Here is a 20,642-nt window from a genome sequence, read left to right as displayed (position 1 = left end):
TATTTTCTAGGGGTGATTCTACCAACGGCCTTAAACAATCTACTTAGTTTTGATCATTCATGTGCTAAACAGCATATTTGCTTTGAAAGATATTATCTAATCATATGCTAGAATGCAAACAACCGTGACTGTGTGGACTTAAGCAGTGAGTTCTTCCTTGGTGAAGAGATGCTGAACAAGAATATTACCACCGTTTATCAAACACTTGGCTAACACACAAGCTGTCAGGGTCCAGAAACTGGCCAAGCTAAGCCTCTAGTTAGTGCTCAGTTGCTGCAGGATTTTGTGTTTTCCAGCTACGTGTTTATAGTGGTGGCAGGACAGTGTGCATGGGCTTTGCCTGAAAATTCCCCCCATTAATATGTCTAAGTGTCAATAAGCACCTTCTCCTTTAAATGCCAACAGAATTAAGATTTTCCCTGTGGGAGACTTCTAAGACTGTACTGTCTAACCCTCCTTGAAGTAACGGTATTTATTGACTTCTTGGTGTTGAGTCTTGACTCCTTTGGTGTCGAACCTAGAGATGAGCCTCAGTGGCCACTAGGTTGAGGCATGACAGCTTGGCTGCCCTCTGCAGTAACTGCCGTATAGGGTATTACACACTTCATGTTTTCTGGCTGAACAGTTATCTTCTCCCCTTTTTTTTTTTTCCTCATTGACAGTGCTTCTAAAATGCATATGCAGCCATCAAGTTTGGCTTCAGCCTATGCTTTCCATCTAGAATTCAGGTTGATTTCTGCTTTGTTCATGTTCATTTCTGAAAGCACAGATCACCTCACTCTGGTGAGGCATTTAACTGCCCCCATTCGGACTTTCTGTTGGTGCTGAATCAAGGAGAAGCTTTTGGTTGTCGCAGCTCTGATGGAGTAAACAGCCCCACCATCCTTGCAGGATCTCTGCACAGCAAACTGTGCACTAGGGAACCAGTGGGGTGGGCCTGTGCAGAGCTGGGTGGTGCCGCAGCATCTCCACAGCAGTGTGTCCGTTCTGTACTCCCGGGGTCGCTGAAAAGCTTCAAAGTGGTGTTACAGATAAAAAATTCCAAGTATTCTCAAGGTTGAGAACTAAGGAACCAGGAGATAAGTTTTCTGATTAGGAAACTGGATTGGAGTGTATCAGATCTGGTGTAATTAATAATCCTTGTTTTTAATAATCAGGTTCTGTAGATGTTCAATCTCAAATGCTGTTCAAGCTGTAGGTGTTTTCCAGAGAGCAAGGAGCTTTGCTTAGTTACTAGCTGTTTTTTGGCGTTTTCTGGAATTGGCCCAAACTTGCTACCTTTCAGAGTCTGCCTGAGATTCTAGCAGCATCTGGACAGAGAGATGGACTTTATCTTGCAGGTTGGCTTCATATTTAGTAGGAGAAATGTACTACAACATGGAAGAGCCTCCAGTTTTGCAGCACCAGATAGTCCTATCTGTTGAAATAATAGTCACTGAGCTGAAAACCACAATGAACCTATTGTGCTCAGAGCAGTATGAGCAGGCAGCTGTACACAGTAATTTCTTCAACTCAATTTGTCACTTGTGGAAGTGTATCTGTCTGCCTCAGACATTGCAGTGAGTAATCCTGATACTCTGGCCATGAAAGGTGGAGGCAGTCAGACAGCTGAATCATGCAACATGGGTTCTGCTGTGTTATACCCATGTCATGGCCAGAGAAGCTGTAACCTTGCAGAAATCTCATTTGTCCTTTTATTCACGTGGGTCAGATGTGCTGGTGTGCAGGCAGGTAAACAAATTGTGGTAAAAGAGCTGCTAATCCTCTCAAGAAATGAAATTCCATTTATGGAGGAGAGAAGAAGATTGTTTCATTTGCTGCGTATAAGCCTCCAAGTTTACCATCCTCAAGTTTCATCATCCTTTGCTGTGTATTCTCTTGCCTGATGACAAGGTTCATTCAGGTTTGGTTACTTTTCCGTGTTTCTCACAGAAAACCAATGACTAAACCAGTAAGAATGCAAACTTTTTCATTGTCTAAATAATTAGAACTATACTGAGAAATTTGTTTTAACCACCACTCCTCTGTAGCTTTTAGTTTGGTGTGGGTCCTTTTTGGTTGTTTTTGGGGGAGGTTAAGATTTTTTTTTTTGCTTTATTTGGGGGATTATTATTTTATTTGCTAGTGCTGATAAAAAAAAAAAAAAAAAAACAACCCAAAACAGCCCACAGTCAGAAATGGCCTTTCTCCCCCAGAGAGGAACATTTTTTTAAGAGAAGCAAGGATCTTTAAGGAGCAGGGCACAGGTGGCAGTCCTCCGAGCTGTGGTTTTAATCTGAGGGAGGAGGAAACCAGTTGGTTATTCAAAAAGGTGGCTGAAATGAAGAAGGGAGCATGGGGTTTCAGCAGAGGGAAGTCAGTATGATGATAGGGCTTTTTTTTTTTTTTCCTGTTCCCATCAGAAGTGTGTCTGTGGTACAAGACCAAGAAGGGAGAAAAGTCTTAAGGAGTCTGGGGCAGGGAATTAGATTGTGGCAGGTCTTTTGATGGAGTGGGTGACAGCGGCAGAGAAGTTAGGATGGAGGGAGAACTGATGAAATCGATGGGAGACCAAGGTGAGAGCAGGCAACTTTGACTTCTTATGGTGTAGGGAATGATTTAAGGACTTTGAGAGCTGAAGGTGACACACAAGACGCTGGAAAAAACGGGTGATGGTCAGAAAAGGTTTCACCAAGCAGGTGTTGGCATCATTGAAACCTTAGATAAATTAATCTTGATAGCTTTCTACTTTCCCGAAAGCATCTTCCACTGGCTTTCGTTCTGCCTTCAGGTAACAAAATCCTTTTGTGAACTGTTACTCTGGGCTGCTGCCACTCCCCTTTCAACTCCTCAAAACTTTGCTGTTAAATGTCTTACAAGGAATTAAATGATTGAACATGGCTAGACTAAGCTACATATGCATGTGTGGGACAAAATATTTTGTTAACCTTACTAAAAAAATAATTCTCTTTTAATATGTCTTATTCCTGTCTTCTTTGTCTTCCTTTCTGCTTCATCCTTCTGGAATACAAGAAGGAACTGTGTGTTTTCCCTTGTTGTTTTTGTCCAGGGTGGTAGATGATACTAGAAATAAGTAACGATTACTAATTCCTAAATTGTTGAAACTATCCAAACAGTAAGTGATACAGCAGGATATGATATATCTAATTATGAGAATGGTCTGGGCATACTTTTTTCAGCAAATGGAGTTAGGTAATTTGTATTTGATTTTTAATTTTGATCTTAGCAGTAAAGGAAGAAATGAATAATAGCATGTACTTTTGGTGAAAATTATTTTGAAGCAAGCTTTTGAAATAAAGTCTGAGATCAGACGAACAAGGAAAATTAATTTTTTTAAAAAGTCATTTTCAGCAACCTTACAGAGCTGGGAAATAGTGTCTTCTAAGAAGATTATCTGAGAGCCCGAGAAGTGCATGAGAATTAGCAGTTAAGGAGGCACTTTTGAATGCATAATGGAGATTAACTGTCCTGATGCAAAGGACAGATGGGACGTACATTAAGAGACTGTTATGGCTAGATCAGATATTCCTTTTGCTTTACAGCAGTTTAAGGATTTATATATAAAGTGAAAACCAAGTGTGCAAAATCACAAAACGAATTTCAGTTAGAGAATTGAAATAAGAGTCAAGGAAAGTCTTGTGATGCACAAAAAGTAAGAGGGAAACAACGTGCAAATCCATGAATAGCAAAATACGTACATAACAGACAATGTGGGGAGGGTTACTGATTTCATGTGTGTTATGTAAAGTACTTGACAGATAATCAGCTACTTTAATAGAAAAAAACCCAACCCTAATAGTGGCCAGAGCAGAGAAAAACTAGAAGTACAGAGGTAAGACAGTTACTCAACTGTACAGGACCTGATAAAATCTACCAAAGAATGCTTTATGATATAGTTGAAATAATCTTTCCTCTATTTGAAATTATCTTTGAGACTTCACAGGTTACAGAGAAACTGCTGAGGATGGGAGAGGGAAGGAAATAGCATTTGTGTTTAAAAGGAGGAGGGGGAGAAAGGCCTGGAAAATCACAGATTATTTTTATCTAACTTGAATTTTGGAAATAAGTTTGTAAGTACTTTGGAAGTATTTTGGCCTGGGTTGTCTAGAGCAAACCATGTCAAATCAATATGCCTTCCTTGTTTGACAGGGCAACTGGATAAGTGGGATAAAGGAGATGTGGAAGGTAGATTTTTTGACTAAATCTTTCATGCTGTTCAAGTAATTTTCCTAAGTAATCTACAGTCTACATTTAATTTCCATAAGGTGGGTGCATAGTTATTTAAAAAAATGTCTAAATGATTCACTCTCAAACCGTGAAGGTGTTTAAGTAGATAAGCTTATGTGTTTTTTTCCTGGAACCAGGCTGAGATTAATGACACTAGTCAACAGAGAAAAATTGTGTGGATGACACCGTGCTGGTGGAACAGGGTCAACATTCTGAACAACCTTTAATTAAGCAACAGGGTGAAATGCAGTGCAAAGGAGTACACCTGAAAAGAAATGGAAGTCACAGCTGTATAAAGAAATTAATGTGTCTAAACAGTTGTGTGGTGCAAATCTCTTGAGTTCTAGTGAGTTGCAATAAGTCATAGTCAGCAGCATCATACTTTTGTAATCAAAACAAATGTAGAATCACAGAATGGTTTGGGTTGAAAGGGACCTTAAAGACCATCTAGTTCCAACCCCCCTGCCATGGGCAGGGACACCTCCCACCAGACCAGGTTGCTCAAAGCCCCATCCAACCTGGCCTTCAACACTGCCAGGGAGGGGGCAGCCACAGCTTCTCTGGGCAACCAGGGTCTCACCACCCTCATCATAAAAACTTTCTTCCTTATGTCCAATCTAAATCTACCCTCCTTCATTTTAAAACCGTTGCTCCTTGTCCTGTAACTACAGGCCGTGGTAAAAAGTCTCTCTCCATCTTTCTTATAAGCCCCCTTTAAGTACTGACAGGCCGCTCTAAGGTGTCCCCGGAGCCTTCTCCTCTCCAGGCTGAACAGCCCCAGCTCTCTCAGCCTGTCCTCACAGGGGAGGTGCTCCAGCCCCCTGAGCATCTTCGTGGCCTCCTCTGGACCTGCTCCAACAGGTCCCTGTCTTTCTTGCATTGAGGGCCCCAGAGCTGGATGCAGCACTGCAGGTGGGGTCTCACCAGAGCGGAGTAGAGGGGGAGAATCCCCTCCCTCAACTGCTGGCCACGCTGCTTTTAGGCAGCCCAGGATGAGATTTCCTGCACTTAATTTCTGGACGTACGGAAGTCAGTGTGCATCACTTCTCCTCTGTCTTTGGTACATTGATGCTGGGCTACCATGGCTACTTTTCAGTGTGCTCTAAAGCAAACGCAGACAACTGGAGAGAACGTGGCAAAGCTGCAAGAACGTTAGAAGCTTAGCAAAGAGGCCAGGATGGCAGCCCTTCTGATGGTGCCCTCACAGCACTTAGACTCTTCTGTTACAGCTGGTTTATCAGGGGACACACGCACGCTCGGTTATTCCACTTCTCGAAGTTGTTACGGAGCCTGGGTTTGTTGAATAAAACTGTAGTCCCACTTGGGTGCTCGGTTAGTGGTTTGCAAGAGGCAGGTACTTTGTGACTTTGTTGTGAAGCTCTGAGTGGAAGCTCCTGAGTTGTGGCTATCGTTGTGGTGTTCTTGAGCACATTGCGCTGAGCGGCACTTTATTAGTTTGGGTTCTGTGCTAGTGTGGCCGTTGGGCAGTTTAGGTAAGTTTGCTATTGCAGGCACGCCATTTGTCTCTTCAGGCTGGTTAGATTTTTCAGATGCACATTTTTTTGTTTAAAAAATGAGATTTCTTGGTGCTATCTTGTTTACAGATCCTAAGAAGAAAACTACTGAAGTGTGAAAGGTCGTACCTATTCTTTAGAAACAGCTGATTATATTACAGCAAATCCAGGACGATGCAACCAGCCAGCTTTCTGCAGGCGACTGCTAGTCCTTGAACCATAATCTAAGAACCGTTGAACTAAAAGAAATTCTTATTAATCACGACAGCTGGGAGCAAAGCCAAACACTGGGCCATAACGGTAGTAAGTATGCTGCTTATCTTAGACAGAAGTAAGTCATTGGCATACTTAAAGTTTTAGAGGTTTGGGAAGTGGATGCATTTTTGTCTGTATTTTTTAAATAAATGAATAAAGAGGAAAGGTGTTTAGATATCTATTTCTTGCTTTTGTAGCCGATAACTAGACTGAAACTGAAAACCTGTAGTGATTTAAGCCACCTGCCCACAATGTTAACTCCCAAAGTAGTGATATTTCTTGGGGCAGGGGAAAGAGCTTGGTGTCACTAAGTATTGCTGAATAAAAACACTTGCTTGGTGTACAGTAGCAGTCCCAAACCAGGAAATTACTCAATGCGTACTGCGTCCTAGAAAGTGACACAGAATGTTTTTGAATGTCATTGGCTTGGTGTTTGCTAAAATTTTTGCTTGAGCTGTAACTATATTGTACAATTTTATAGTTTATAGTGTTACAGTGAAACAGAAGTAGAGCAAATGGACATTAAGCATTTTATAAAGAAAAAGTCTTGGATAAGGAGAATTTTGGGAATAAGTAATTGGTATAAGTACGGTAAAATGATAATTAATAGGAGTGTGCACTTGTGTGTAAAATGAAGTATGTGGCTGATAATAGCTGCAGATTGATATATACTGAACTACTCTATTTTGAGACCACTTATCTGTAGGAAGGTACCCTTGCTTTTAACCTCTTTCGATTTATTGCCCCTTAAATGTTTTCCATCAAATTTTTTTATGTAGGAAGTCCAGATCTACTGTGCTTCTGATTTGAGTATCCCTTAGAGTCTGTGGACTGTGCTGAGGGACTTGTAGGATGAACTTGTTTGCTTTTAGTTGATAATTTGTCCTTCTTAATTAAATACTAGTATTCCATACTGACGTAAGTACACAGTTTTCACTTTCAGTTGAAATTGAAAAGTGTAAACTCTGTTCTTAAGGCTACAGCTGACACTGCTTCTGCGGTGTAGTGCTTTGCAGCTGGATGCAGGTATAGCCCGTGCATCGGGCTGAGTGGTCCAGGAGCCCTTCTGACATGTGAAGATGTAACCTCAGTAGTGAACAGGTCGCTTCCTTTTATTTTGACTGACTACTTCCCCCCAAATTGCTAGTGCCCATGTCTTCTTGTGTCTCTTAGAATATATTTGCATCAAACTTCAGCGCTTTGAAAATCTCACTGACCTCAAAGTCAAACTGTTTGAGTCCACGTGTTTGTCTCCCGCTCTGCAGATGCACCCGGTGCAGACTCACGCAGCGGTGTTCGCAAGGCACGGACCTTTCTTTGACACACAGACAGTGTGAAACAGTGCCACAGGGCAAGAAACTGGACTCTGCGGGATACTAATTATTTTTATATGTCCTACTTATTTTTTAAAAACTTGTACATAAAAAGAATAAAATCTACATTTGGTACCACTCTGCTTGCCAGGCACTGGGCTTCTTACCTCCTTACTGAGTGCTCTGGGTACAAGCTTTTGTGAAGAGCGGCTTCAGTTTCGTAATGCCAGTCCAGTAACTTTTTAATACCATGCTGTTACCGATATATTTTTAACATCAGGAAATGAAAATGATTTTGATGGAGAGCAGTGCTGTTTTTAGCTGTAAGATAGGATTAGTCTACTTTCCAATTCTTGTTTCTAAATAAAATCTGTGCCAACTGGAAATTATCCAGTTGGTTGAAAAATGACATGGGAGCAGTTTGGTCAGGAATATTTGCTTTTTCACCCTGGGGTTTCTTCCATCTGCCTAATAAAACAATTATATCACAGTAAGACTGAAATTCCCTTGTCCGTATCCTGTCTGCTTGTGGACAGTACTAGTGGCTATTGAGGCAGACAGAAACCATTGCTGCTGTCTGTCATCTCAGTAATCCCTTCTTGGGTGCTGCAAGCTGCTCACCAAGCCCACCCAAAACCTCTCTTCTGGCCTACACAAGCCCAATTTTCTAACTTATGCTAAATTCTCGATTTCATTAGGTACTATAACACTATAAAGTTCTAGAAGCTAATTAAGCATTGTGGTATATGTTGGAAATGAAAATATGCTCTGATAATTTTTTTTAATTAGGCCGGTAGATCACGGTATGGCGTTTCTTTGCTATTTCAGCATCTATGCAGCTTGGGATCCTGGAGTCCTCTAAAGACCGTGGCCTCTGATGGGAGAGAAAACAGCCTCTTGAAGTGTAAAAATATTTCAAGCACTTTTTTTTTTTTTTCCACTGAAGTTTATTCAAACTGGAAAGCATCTTCAGTTTTTTTGTAGGACAATGCTGAAATGGCTGTTACAGTGACAATATAGAAGCAGCATGGAGGGAAGAGTTTATCATCTCTGTTTATGCAGATGCTTTCCATCCATTTTCTGCCACGACCTGCAAAATCAAATTCACAGTTAAACTTTTCAGAGGGATAACAGCATTAAGATCAATTATACCCAGCAGATTATAGCTCATCTGAGGCTCCTCAGCGGGCACCGAATCACTGAATGTGGGAGAATGATAGATTTGCAGTCTTTTATAGTTGCCTTTTCAGTGCAAGGTATAAATATATTTTTAGTCTATGGAAGTTCTGCCATTTGAAGTTAGGAGGAACAGACTGTTACCTTTAGTTATCATCTTTTTCTTTTTTTTTCTTTTTTTTTTTTTTTACTATATATACACACACACATACTGGTGTCTTCCCATTTTTGATAGCACCGTTGCTGTTGTGAGGAAAGTCTATATCCTATGTAATAATAAAAATATTTTTTTCTCTTCAAATAAATGCATCAAGCTCGTGTGTTTTCTTACAAACAATTAGTGAAGTAGGGACTACAAAGAACAAATATGTTAAAAAGAAAATATACATAAAAAATTGATAGTGAAGAAGGATTTTCACTGACAAGCTACAGAAAGAGACTCATGAATCATAAAAGCCTTTTCTGGAAATAGTTTTGCTTACGAGATTGCAGCAACTCAACATATTTTTTCTGGATCTCTCAATTTAAAAGAGACGTCATAGTTTCTGTGCTGTGTTTTAGGGTTGTTTATTTTGCCTTATTTTCCTCTTCCATTACCCATTTTTTCCCCACGTAGACCACTTCTCTATTTTAAAGTGAAATTAGGAACTAGAACAAGTTAACATATTTGAAGAAAACTATACTTACCTCTGTTGTTTAGCAAACCCACTCACATCTTGCTGTATTAACCAAGCACAAAATGCACAAAGCTGTGGTGTAAGCATCTCTCACGGGATGCTGGACCCTCAAATCCTTATGTAGCCCATCAGGTAAAACTTGTTTGAATCGTAGGTGTCATCCGTTCAGTTACGGTGTGTTGCTGTGTGACCTGTTCCACCACCTGCACTGAGCTGGATATTTGAGAGACACAATAGGTCAGAATATGTCTGAAATGGATCCTAGAAAGAGTTTCCCATATTGCTTTGTCACATTTATAACCAGAAAGTTTCCTCTGTGAATACCTTTGCTTTTTTCCAGGCCACGGATTGTTTTTTCTCAGTTTTCTTTTTACCTCTTCCGTACACGTTTATTGCTGATGCTTTTTTTTGTACTGATTTCTGATACTTTTTCCACATGTAGTTTGTGCAGGTTTGCTACAGGCTGCGCTCAGTCACTCAACTGGAGACAGCAGCATATTACTGTCCTTGATGTGTCTTTGTTGTCCAGCCTTTGAGGCTGTAGCTTCTAGGAGCTGTTCAGATGTATACAGAGAACAGACCTGCTTGAGTAATTTCCAAATGAAGTGTAAGACGGCGAATGACAGATGGTCGAGACAGACTGGCCAGGATAAGAAACAGTCAAATAGTACAAGCAGAGTGTTAGACAGTGGTCACAGCGCTGCAGATTCTGCCCACTAATGGTGGGCTGCAATGGCAGGGAGCAAGGCAGGAGAGGACAGTGAGAGGCTCTTTGTTTTATGCTTTAGTGCAGAGGTGCCACGTAAGACTGACGCCTGGAGTGAATACTGACTTTTTGCCTCTGGGTAGGCTCTTTTCCTTTGCATTTGGAGCCACAGTTCAGCAGAGATTTTTTTACTAAACTTCTGTGTATTGGGTCAGTAGTTTTCCTTTGCGCCTTTTTTCGACGGTTAAAAAACATTTATGGAGGAGCACGAGATTCGATTATCTTCTGCTCTCTTGTTGTTTTTAATAGTCACTTTCAAAATTGTCAGTGCCCTTTCTGAATCCAGACAAGTTGCAACTGCATTTGTAGTCATGTTAGTGCAGTTTGCAGTTGTTGGGGGAGAGGGAAGGGAAAAAGCATTCCCCATGACCGTGATGAGAAACAGCTGAACTGCTGTAAATGTTGATCACTGTAGGCAAAATAGTAAATCAGGAATGGGCAAGGCAAGCGTTTTATTTGTTTAAACTGTCCCATGGCTTTTTCTTGTTTATTTTTCTAGTTTAACTGGGTTGACAGAGACAGGGAATGAATAGTATGTATTTTATGGTTGTTTTACAACATTACAGCTCCAAGAGTATAAATAAAACAAAGTTTCTCAGCTCTTAGTCTTCCCTTTATTATATTTCATTCTTGCATTTAGCATTTTGTTCAGCGAGGTCCTGATTCTGCGTCACTAACAGCAAGAAATGTCCCCCGACACTTCAACAGGCTCGGTAACAGTTTTTTAAGGGACTGAGCTTTCTAGATGCTCTGACTGGGTTTTTGTGAGCTTGTTAGAAGTCAGATGCTCCTGAATGAGTTGCAGGAACACTGCTTCTGCTCCCATGGCAAAGTGGGCACTGTGACTATAAGCGAGTCTGTCCTGACCTCAGTGTCACCACACAGAAGAGGGGAGTGGTATACCTCAGAAGAGTTGAGGAGATGAAACTTCAGTTGTCAAAGATCAATGAAAAATAGTCTAATAAGAAGACAGATATTTATTTAGCTTTTCCTACAATTTTCTTTCAGTTAGCATGAATATTTTTCACGCGGCTTCCCATAATGTATAACTTTCATCCTAGTTTCCCACACAAGTTTGACTACCGGTCCCTTATTTATTACTGTCTCTAGCACATTATTATTATTAAATAATAATAATAATTGGCTTTTCCAGGAGTGCCAGATAACTAGTCTTGTGAGAGACACTGGCTTGCGTCTACATTAGCATTTCTAGTCTGAGCTGCGCATTCTCATGAGGCACCTTTCCTGTTGATCTTCATTAACTGGTGCTTTTCAATCACATTGCAGAGCAGTTCATGAACTGGATACCTTTCAGATGAAATTAATATACAAGGTGCCCTCTAGGAGTGTGCCTAATGTGCTCCGGCTGCTAATGGGCATTCAGTCCAAGGCACCTGATCAGAAAGTCCTCAGCACCAACTGTTCTGCTGTAGAGATCTGCTCCTATTGAAAAACCCTTATTGATATAAACATAGCAGCTATTGGTAAAAACTAATTAAGGTTGGTTTTCTTCCTTAGTTTTTTTTTTTTTTTTTGGTAAATTAAGATAATAGGAACTTTGGGAATTACTGAAACAGGCTAAACATACAATTTGTTCCTTGTGCTACCAATTAATTGGTTTGGCTTAAATGTTTGCAGCAACAAGAGAAAATCAATAGCTGGTATTGTACTATGTACATTCTTAAATCCAATGCAGACGAGCTCCTTGGAGTGCACTGCCTACATTATCTACTCGGTTATTGTTTGAGTTCTTAAAATAAAACAAGCGGAAAAAGGATTTTTTTCAGAACAGTCTGAATCTTTTCTTCATGTCTTTGTTATTAGTGTTATTTTTTCTCATTTTCAAGCCAAAATGTAAGGCTGCTATTTGGAAAACAGAAACTGCATTAAATCCTCCACAAATCTGTTCTTGCCTTATTTTCACTGCCAAATAAGATTCAAAAGAGAAAAAAAGAAAGAAAGTATGGAGCGATGTTGCACAAGATGGTAGCCAGCGCAGGAACCTGAAGTAGCTTCTTGGAGAGCAAAGACTGATGCCTCTACAGAACCCTCCCTAGCACTGGGGATGAAACTGATGGATCCAGCCATACGATGTGCACTTGGCCTGCTGGTTTGAAAGAGCGCTTCCAGTGTGTCAGGGAGCTAATGTGGCATCTGGAACTGGAGTACTTCTTTCCTGAGCCACTCCATCTTTGCTGTTGCTGGTGCTACAGTAACATAGCGGTGCTCATGAAGAAACGTAAGCCTGGATTTTTCTTTTAGCTCAATCATTGGGTGTGAAATTGAATTGAGAAGTCTCCAAACTATATTAAATCACCCCCTTGGCATTGCCACAGGAACAATTTATTTCATCTTGAAGGAGCCTTTGGTTTCCAGATCAGTGGAGCTAAGCAGGAGGAATGTGCGTCACATTGAGGTAAACAGGGATGTGAGCTGGTTAAAAACAGAAAAGGCAACGCAGCAAAATTCTGTGCCCCTGACATTTGTCAGCCTCTTCTGAAATGCGAGTGCCATTTCCATTAAGCTTTGGGGCAGATACTATCGCTGTACCTTTTGTTGTGCTGATGAGTTGGAAGCCGAACATAGATTTATTTAGTTCAGCTGATTTTTCGAGAGGCAAGTCTGTCTTGTTTTGTTCACCAGGAGGTTTGCAGTGCTGTTGCGGTGCTATCATGCCTTGGTGGACTGTCCTCATGCAGCAGGACTGGTAGTGAGGGACAGCTCTTACTGCCTCAGCCCCAGTGTGAGGTGGAGCTATCCAGCTTCTTCCAGTTTCCTACCTATTTTTGTCATCACAAGTTTCTATGAGATGATGGCTTACAAATAAGCGACTATACCACGCTGTGTAGGGTCTGTTATACTTTCTCAAAGTCTCTCTCTGGAACAAGGCACTGAATCTGTACGCAGTAAGCATTATATCAAGTATTTCTGCTGTCAGAATGGTTTTGGCACAAAATGAAGGCAAAATCCTGGACGCAGCGCAGCATTCAGGATGTAAAAGTTCTATGCAGGTGCCTCCGAAACAGCCCTAGTGTGTAAGGGTAACACAGCAGCACGTGTGAGCCATGGAGCAGGGCTGTGTGCAGACATGCTTTGTGGCCAGTGTGTGCTCAGTTTAGGGCTGGTTCACTGCAAAGAACAGAGCACCGAGGTCACTTAGCATCACGTCTGGAATACAAAATGTGTATTCTTTACACAATAAAACTTAAAGGTATGAGGACCCCCTTTAACATTAACAGGATTGCAATAGTGCAAGCAAACCGGTCTGGAGTTAACCAAGGAGAGCAAGATTTAATGCATGTTTTTAACCTGCCCCTCTCCAAGTTTGACCTTAAAATTTCTTTTGGCTTATACTGTTTCATTTAATCTTTGGCTTACAATTTACCTGACCTTCACCCTTTGAAAAGAACAAAAAGCCAAGCACAGAACAGCAAACTGCATGAAGCAGGGTAGCAAACCTGGGTTGATTTGTTCATGTACTGATGCAATTGCGACAATTGTGCAATTTTGGAAGAGGCTAATTAGTGCTGTGTTTAATGTAAATAAATAAACACAAGCTCTCTCCACCTGTGTCTCAATGCTCTCCTCTAACTTCAAGGAGAGATGAGCAGGACTTTGCACTGAGTTCCAAGGTGAGAAACACACTTTTAGACAGCACAGTAACCAGGCAGTCATTGCAGAGAACCTTGTCGTTCTGGTTACCTGACAAAATACCCAGTGTTCCCTGGTTTCCTCCCCCTTTGAGAACTTCTCACATGTAGAAATACTACCACCTTAAAATGCACCCTCATGAATGACAGGTGAAGGACACATTTTTCTGTTGCATTTTTTTCATTGCTGTTTCCACCTACAGGACTTTATGAGGGATTCCCTTTGATATCAGAAGCAACTTTCTGCAAACCGACATTCAGACATTTGTTTTCAGTCTGAATACTTTACTCCAATAATACCCTGTCCCACTGGTAAGGGGGGAGTAGGAATATCTCACACTCTAGGCTATAGCTACCTTCAGTGAAAGGTAAAATAAAAAGCTAGGACCTGGAGACCTGTGCCTCAAGGTCATCTCTGCATAATAAATTTGTATTTTATTCTCCTGCCATTTCTTAAAGGCACGAGGACAAGACCATGGGAGCTCTTTATTGATCATCATCGTAATTGGTTTAAATATTTCCTCCCTTTTCAGCACGCCTGGAATTTTAACTGAGAATCGATAGTGCTTTTTCATATGCGCTCCCAAAGTTCCCTGCTAAGTTTTACCTCTTTAGAAGCAGAGAATTTGATCACTGATTAGGCTGTTCTTTATACTGGCTACTTGCAGAAGTTCTTGCCGTTTAAGGAATTTTCACATCAGAGTTACATCGATCTGGTTGCTTGTTTTCTGCGGCTCATGAAATAATTGTTAAAAGCAATTGAGGTGAACCCAGTTCTGATTAGACAAATTACAGCCACTTGTTCTTTTTTTTTATTTTTTTGACTTTCAGAACTACAGAAATGCGTACTGCTGTCCTGTAAATCTCTCCTTCCTATCCTTTTCGTGCAAGTAATTAGCCTTTTTGCTACTTCTGGGCCAACGGCATTTTGAAATTTTGCGAGTCTAGCGCTAAATAACCTCCTCACTTTGAGCCTAAATCTTCTAATGGGCAGTCTTTGTTTCATACCAATGCTGTTGGTTATTTTAATTTGGATAATCCCTTTCCCTTCACATCATTTACTGATTTCCTTATACTCCGACGTAGCAGGCACCACATCATATCTTAGCTTCTGTTTCCCAAGGTGAGATCCTCTACCTTTACCTTCTGTGACAGGCTTACCACTTCTCTGACCATCCTTGCAGTCTTCTGTTGCTCTTCCAGCTCGCCCCCATCTTCCCTAGTCCTGGATGAGAAGAGCCGTACACAATGTCCAGACTACATCATTACAGTACACATCACGTGGCATTGACATATCCCAGTCCTGAAATGACTTCCAGCTGATATTTTCTAGGCTTCTGTGTTGTTATTTTTTTAAAATGTCTGCCACTTTAGTGCCTCCTTTATCCCCCCCTAGAATTAGCCAGTATGCCCATCCCCTTTGCCATAAACGGGGTATTAGTCTGTTGGTAGAATGTTTTTGTTACTAGACTCTTGGCACACGGACTCTGTATATTCTATCAAATGCCATCTTCTTGTGCCACACCAGAGACCTGCAGAGTTGCAGCCAGCGTGGCTATGTGGAAACACAAAACATTCGACTCTTGAGATACGAGTTTATTTCTTACAGGAAAATTTATATCCAGTACAGAACTAATTTCCGGAAAAACATATTTCATCATTGTAAATTATGTCTCAGTTTCCCTATTGTATACAGTTAGTTCCTTGCGTTGTCTTTTACATAAATGAACAGCAAAAATTAAAATGGGAAAAATGCTTTGTTTGCTTGCAAAACTCTAGGAAAAAGGATTGAAGTTTTAAATCACAGCCATCTCCTAAATCAAATGTGTAACAAGGGTGATAATGAGTGTAAACACACTGAATAATAAAATGTAATTTGCGTTCTGAGTTCTAGGGCTCTAATCCAAAGCTCACTGATGCCTGTGGAAAGGCTGCCATTGATGTGAATTAGGCCTTGGCTTCTGTCCTGAACGAACACAATACCAGTGGAGCTATTCATGAGAGAAATGTTTGGAAATAAATCACAGGAACCTGCTGTGTCGGAACCCAATTCACTTGCTAATTCAGGCAGTCATGTTTCACAATGCTTGTTGTGTCCATACTTCGTCACAACCCCTCACATGAACTTAGCAAATTCAATCTTAAAAAAAATCATTCACTGCTGTAATTGGAAGGTTGTTTCTGGATCATTACTGACATGTTTGAAACCTCCTTTAACTTCTAGCCTAAACCTATTTATGCCAATTGTTTCCACTTGTTTGATGCCACCACAGTCTTCTAGTCTTTATACACTATACTTTGTCTTCACTCTATACAGTTCTGGCAAACTACTGGTGGTTGTCCCATCTCCTCTCAGGCTTTGCTTTGTTTTCCTAAATAAGCCAGGCATTTTCATTTCTTCTTAAGTTGTTCATTCCCTGTAGCCTTTATCTGAATCTGTTCTCATTTGGCTTAATTTGTCTGGGATACAGACAACAGAACTTGCATTTTTAGTGAGGTGTGATAGCGCTCTATATGATGTTAATCCTTTCCTTGCTTTACTGGAAATACTTTTCCAGATAGATCCAGTATTTCCTTTGCCTCCTTATGGCTGCATTTCCTGATCGCTTTTATCGAGTGACTTACAGAATCTTGGTTCCCAGGTGAGCTCCCATTTAGTAGTAGAAATGGTTGTTAGTCCAGGAGTGCACAGCTTTGCCCTTTTAGCTTGTGTCTGTTACTCCAGTGCTCATTTCTTCCTCGGATGGTGCTCTGTCCTCTCAATGGTGCTCTGTCCTCTGCATTAGCTGTCGTAAATGGTAACAATCAAGCTTGAGTAATCAGCAGCCTTAATTAGTATGTTCCTACTTTGTGCTAATTTTGTTAATAAAAAAAAAAAAGAGCTTTAGAAACTGCTAGAGGTGGTGAATGATGGGTGATGGGAGCTGATGTAAGGTGACAGTAGAGAACTGGGGAAGGGTGCCCAGTGTTGGGCAAAGGAATGGTGAGATGAAGAGAGGACTCGGAGCCCACGAGGGAGAAGTGAGAACTTCTGCAGTATTGGTCAGATGAAGGCTGCTTGCATTTGCTGGAGCATTACCTGGGTCTCAGAGACGTGCTTGGGATGGATGAAGACATGCTAAAATCCCAGAAATAAATGCATAACTTGTGACTTTCTGCATTTTGACTTTTTAAGAGTAGCAACACTGCTGCTTAACTTTGGACATTCCTTTATTTTTCCTTCAGGAGTTTTCCTTAAAGTTTATTTCCCTCCTTTCAGGAGTTTTCAAAGTATTCCGAAAGTTTCAAGACTTACTTTTTAAAAGCATTTTAAAAATACTGAATCCTAAAAGCACTTCTAAAGTTCTCAATTGAGAGGATTATGAGTCTTGAATAATTTATCCACAAAACTTAAAAGGAAGATAATTTGCTTTAAAAGGTCTTTAAGAAGTATATGGTACATTTTCTCGTAGACTGGAATGACTCTGAAAGACTTTTATCCAGACAAGTACATTCAGCAGATATTAGAAGTCACAGGCAATAGCAATTAAGGCATAAGGCATTTCCTGGGAATTAATATCAAGCTGGGAGGAGTTGGGATAACTCAAGATGCAGCTGAAGGCCATTAACTGCAGTTGATGATTAATGACCTCTGCTGAGGTCATTATTATTATCAGCTGAAAATGTAGAAAAATTCAGATGTTTGAATCTTTTTAATGAGAGATGCAGTTTCAGTCGGTGCAGTAGATGCATCCCCACTGTGGACGGACTGCCCATATTAATATAGGCCTGACATAGAGGGCTTGATGTCCCTCCTCCCCACGGCATTTTTAGGAGCGTTAATCAAAGCAGGATCTCTGAAGCTGTGCCAGTATCAAATTGAAAAGTAAGCAGAATAAAGTCCATAGCGCTTTAATGTTCTCCTGGTATTACATTTGGTGTCCAGTACTTAATCAGCTTTATTTAAAGATACTCCCATCTGTCCCTTTCGGTGCCTGATGAGAATGTGCCTCAGTATGGGCCAGAAATGTGTCCAGAACATTCCTTGTGCTTACAGTTCTTGGACCCACGTTTGAAATCTCATCCTCCCTTCTTTTGCATTATGTCCCTAAGCAAGATGTAGGTTCTGGGTTGTCATATGCTGTGCACAACGAGGGCAGGCACACGGGGCTGGCCAGTGCAAGAAAATACTGCTGTGTCGATACAGGGAGAGTCTGTTTCCTCATAAATAATTAGTTGTAATAGATAGTGACTTCCCAGTGCCCAGCCCAGTCCACACATGGTTTCTTCGACGGTAGTAAAATGTTTTTTTAATATAATGAATGATTTCATTCATTTAGGGAAACTGAGAGCCACTACAGGGGACTAGGAAATGTTCACCTTGCTGCTTATTTTTACCTTGTGTGACTTCTGTTTTAGTACCTTGCTCATCTCATATATATACGTATATATAAAAAAATACAAACACCTTGATATTTCTCATATATATATATGTAATTAAGTTTGTCTGCTTCAAGATGCTTCTTATAAAAGAGGTCTGAAGAAGTCTGAATTAGGTAATCTAGGTATCATAATGACATAAGCTATGTTTCTGAACACTGCGTAAGTCCTGCTTTACACATCCCCTGTCCCTTTCTCTCCCTTCCCCCAGCCCTCTCCACCCTGGTCATTGTGAAGGTTGTAGCATCAAAATTCCAAGCAGGACAGGACTGAGATGGCTGCTGCTTTTGGCTGACCTTTATACAAATGTCACTGGATGTAGACTTCTGCTCAGGAAAATTGAATTTTGCAGAATTGTAAGCAAAGCAGTTAAAAAAACATAACTCAGGTGTGAAGTGTTGACAATTTGAACGTTAGGTGGTATGACTAGACCCACTCGTACAAACCCATCAACCTCACGCTGCCTGTGGGATTACGATGTGCCTTTATTCGCCCTCAACCAAACCACCGAGCTCTCTCCTCTTTTTTTTTTTTTTTTTTTTTGTTATTCCTCCTCCAAGGTCTCTCCTGTGGTGAGAGGAAGAGATGAGTGAGGTCGGGTGAAATGAAATGAAAATCACGAAAGCTTAATAGACCGCAGGGAGGTCCATTTGAAAGAGTGCCAGAGATGGGATAGCAGTTACGGGGAAGACGACCACAGACCTGGCAGTGAATGAAAGGAGATCTGGTACATGCGCGTCAGCGTTTCACACTCCTTGCCCCAAAACTGGCCTGTTTTCGTGGTTAACTCATTAACAGATGTATCATGCTGACAGTAGGCACTCTCACAGTGCTGTTAGTGCTCCCTGATGGTGCTTCACCGTGCTTCAGGATACGTTTTTCTAAGAAGTTCTAGATTCTTTGTCTTGCTTGTAAGATCAACAGATGAGAACTGAAGTATTGATGAGATTACATAAATTGCATTTTCTATTTCATCTTCTGCAGCCTCTACCAGTTATCCACTCTAAGGGACAAGAAATTGTTTCCCTGGATGAGGAAAAAAAGTTGGTTTTTAAAGCATGTAAAAATGTGCTTCATTGCAGATATATCAAAGAAAGCATCAGGTTACTGTAATTAGACAGACACCTGACATAATAGCCCTCGGTGTTTGAAATGATGTGGCAAATCGTCTCAAACACTGTGTTTTTCAGGATAAAAAACTCTTAAAGGAAGGGGCTTTGCTCTGGCTGATTCTCCATCTTCTAAGACTTAACTTGGCTGCAGCAGTTAAAATGCTGGGACTTTGTGTGAGACTCTGTGGATGGCAATCTAAAATCTGCGTAAGCACAAAGGCTAGACTAAATGATAGCCGCTCCCTTTCAGTCTTAATATTTTATGAATCTGTGCTTGTGTGACTGAAAAGACCTGTGCAAGTGTGTCAGAATTCATGTAAGGACTTGGGTTTTATTTGATGGTGTGGAACTAGTCCTCTGTGTGCTCGTAGTTTGCAGAGAAATTGCAGAGAGTCTGATCCTCCAAGGCTGCTGACGTACCTAGAATTTCTGTTGATCTCTAGGTCCATAGATGTGGTACACTCCAGAACTTTCTTTTACGACGTTGAAATATCCATATTTGTGTCATGTGCTTTTGAACATGGGGTTCTACAGCTAAACATTTTTAAGCCTGAAATTTGTCTTTGGTACGGGGCAGTATCTTCAGTTATCTAATTTTCTCCCTGCTGCTACAGGGACTGTCAAGGAATGAGTGTGTATCTGCACTAAGTATTTAAATGACAAAACATGCAGGAAAACATAACATGCCATACAAAATGACCCTGCAGCGTTGACGTGAATGTAACCCTCAGTTACAGCGGGCCTAACTGTGTGTGCTGACTCCATTGTAATTCAGCACAATGTTTGCTTTTGTACAGATGAGACCCCAGCTGTCTGGTGTTTTCAGTCACATGCCCCTTTCAGCTTCATTTCGTAAGTCACTGTCGCGGTTTTGCTCAACTTTTACGAGAAGTTCAGTAGCTGCTGGGTTCTCCGTTTGCAGACTCCTTCCCCCAAACGTTTTGCAGAGTTCAGCACATCCAGACTGGTGCTTTCCTTAGCTTCTTTTCACAGAGCCCTTATTAGCCTGTGGACACCCACCCCAAAGGCCACAGTCTGGAACCTCCTGGTTAAACAGTGCTCGTCACGTTTCAGATGATCCTTTGACACAGACTGACGTGACAGAGCGCAAAGTTAATCTTCAGCATTTTTTCTTTTTCGTTTGCAGGAAAAATTTGAAGGCTTGTTCCGTGCCTATGATGACTGCGTGACATTCCAGCTGTTTAAAAGCTTCAGGCGTGTGCGGATAAATTTTAGTAGTCCCAAATCAGCTGCTCGTGCCAGGATAGAGCTGCATGAAACGCAGTTCAGAGGCAAGAAGTTAAAGCTGTATTTTGCACAGGTAATGAAATCTGCTATCTACCTCGGTGTTAGTGCGTAGCCTTCATACAAATGCTGTGCAGTAGCACTGAATAAAAGTAATAAAAGTTTCTCCCATCCCCAATCTCTCTGCTAAAAGATTGCTGAAATGTCCCGGTGTTGCCTGAGCTGTTCCTGCCCAGTGGGTCTGCAGTAAATTTAAAGGGCCACTTAGGACCCAAGTTGCTTATTCAA

General features: G+C 41.0%; 1 protein-coding gene across 2 annotated transcripts in view; it reads left to right on the top strand.

Annotated features, from left to right (window-relative positions):
* Positions 1 to 20,642, top strand: part of RCAN2 (regulator of calcineurin 2) — an 80,638-nt gene that overhangs the window by 51,234 nt on the left and 8,762 nt on the right. For both annotated transcript variants that reach the window (XM_086461662.1, XM_009953238.2), the window contains exon 2: positions 20,257 to 20,430. In XM_086461662.1, the coding sequence (XP_086317788.1) occupies positions 20,257 to 20,430 (174 nt within the window). The remainder of the gene's footprint in view (positions 1 to 20,256; positions 20,431 to 20,642) is intronic.

The sequence above is a fragment of the Leptosomus discolor genome, chromosome 2 (genome assembly GCF_034619465.1).
Source record: "Leptosomus discolor isolate bLepDis1 chromosome 2, bLepDis1.hap2, whole genome shotgun sequence".
NCBI lineage: Eukaryota > Metazoa > Chordata > Aves > Leptosomiformes > Leptosomidae > Leptosomus > Leptosomus discolor.
Note: the sequence above shows the minus strand (reverse complement) of the source record. Positions and strands in the feature narration are given on the sequence as shown.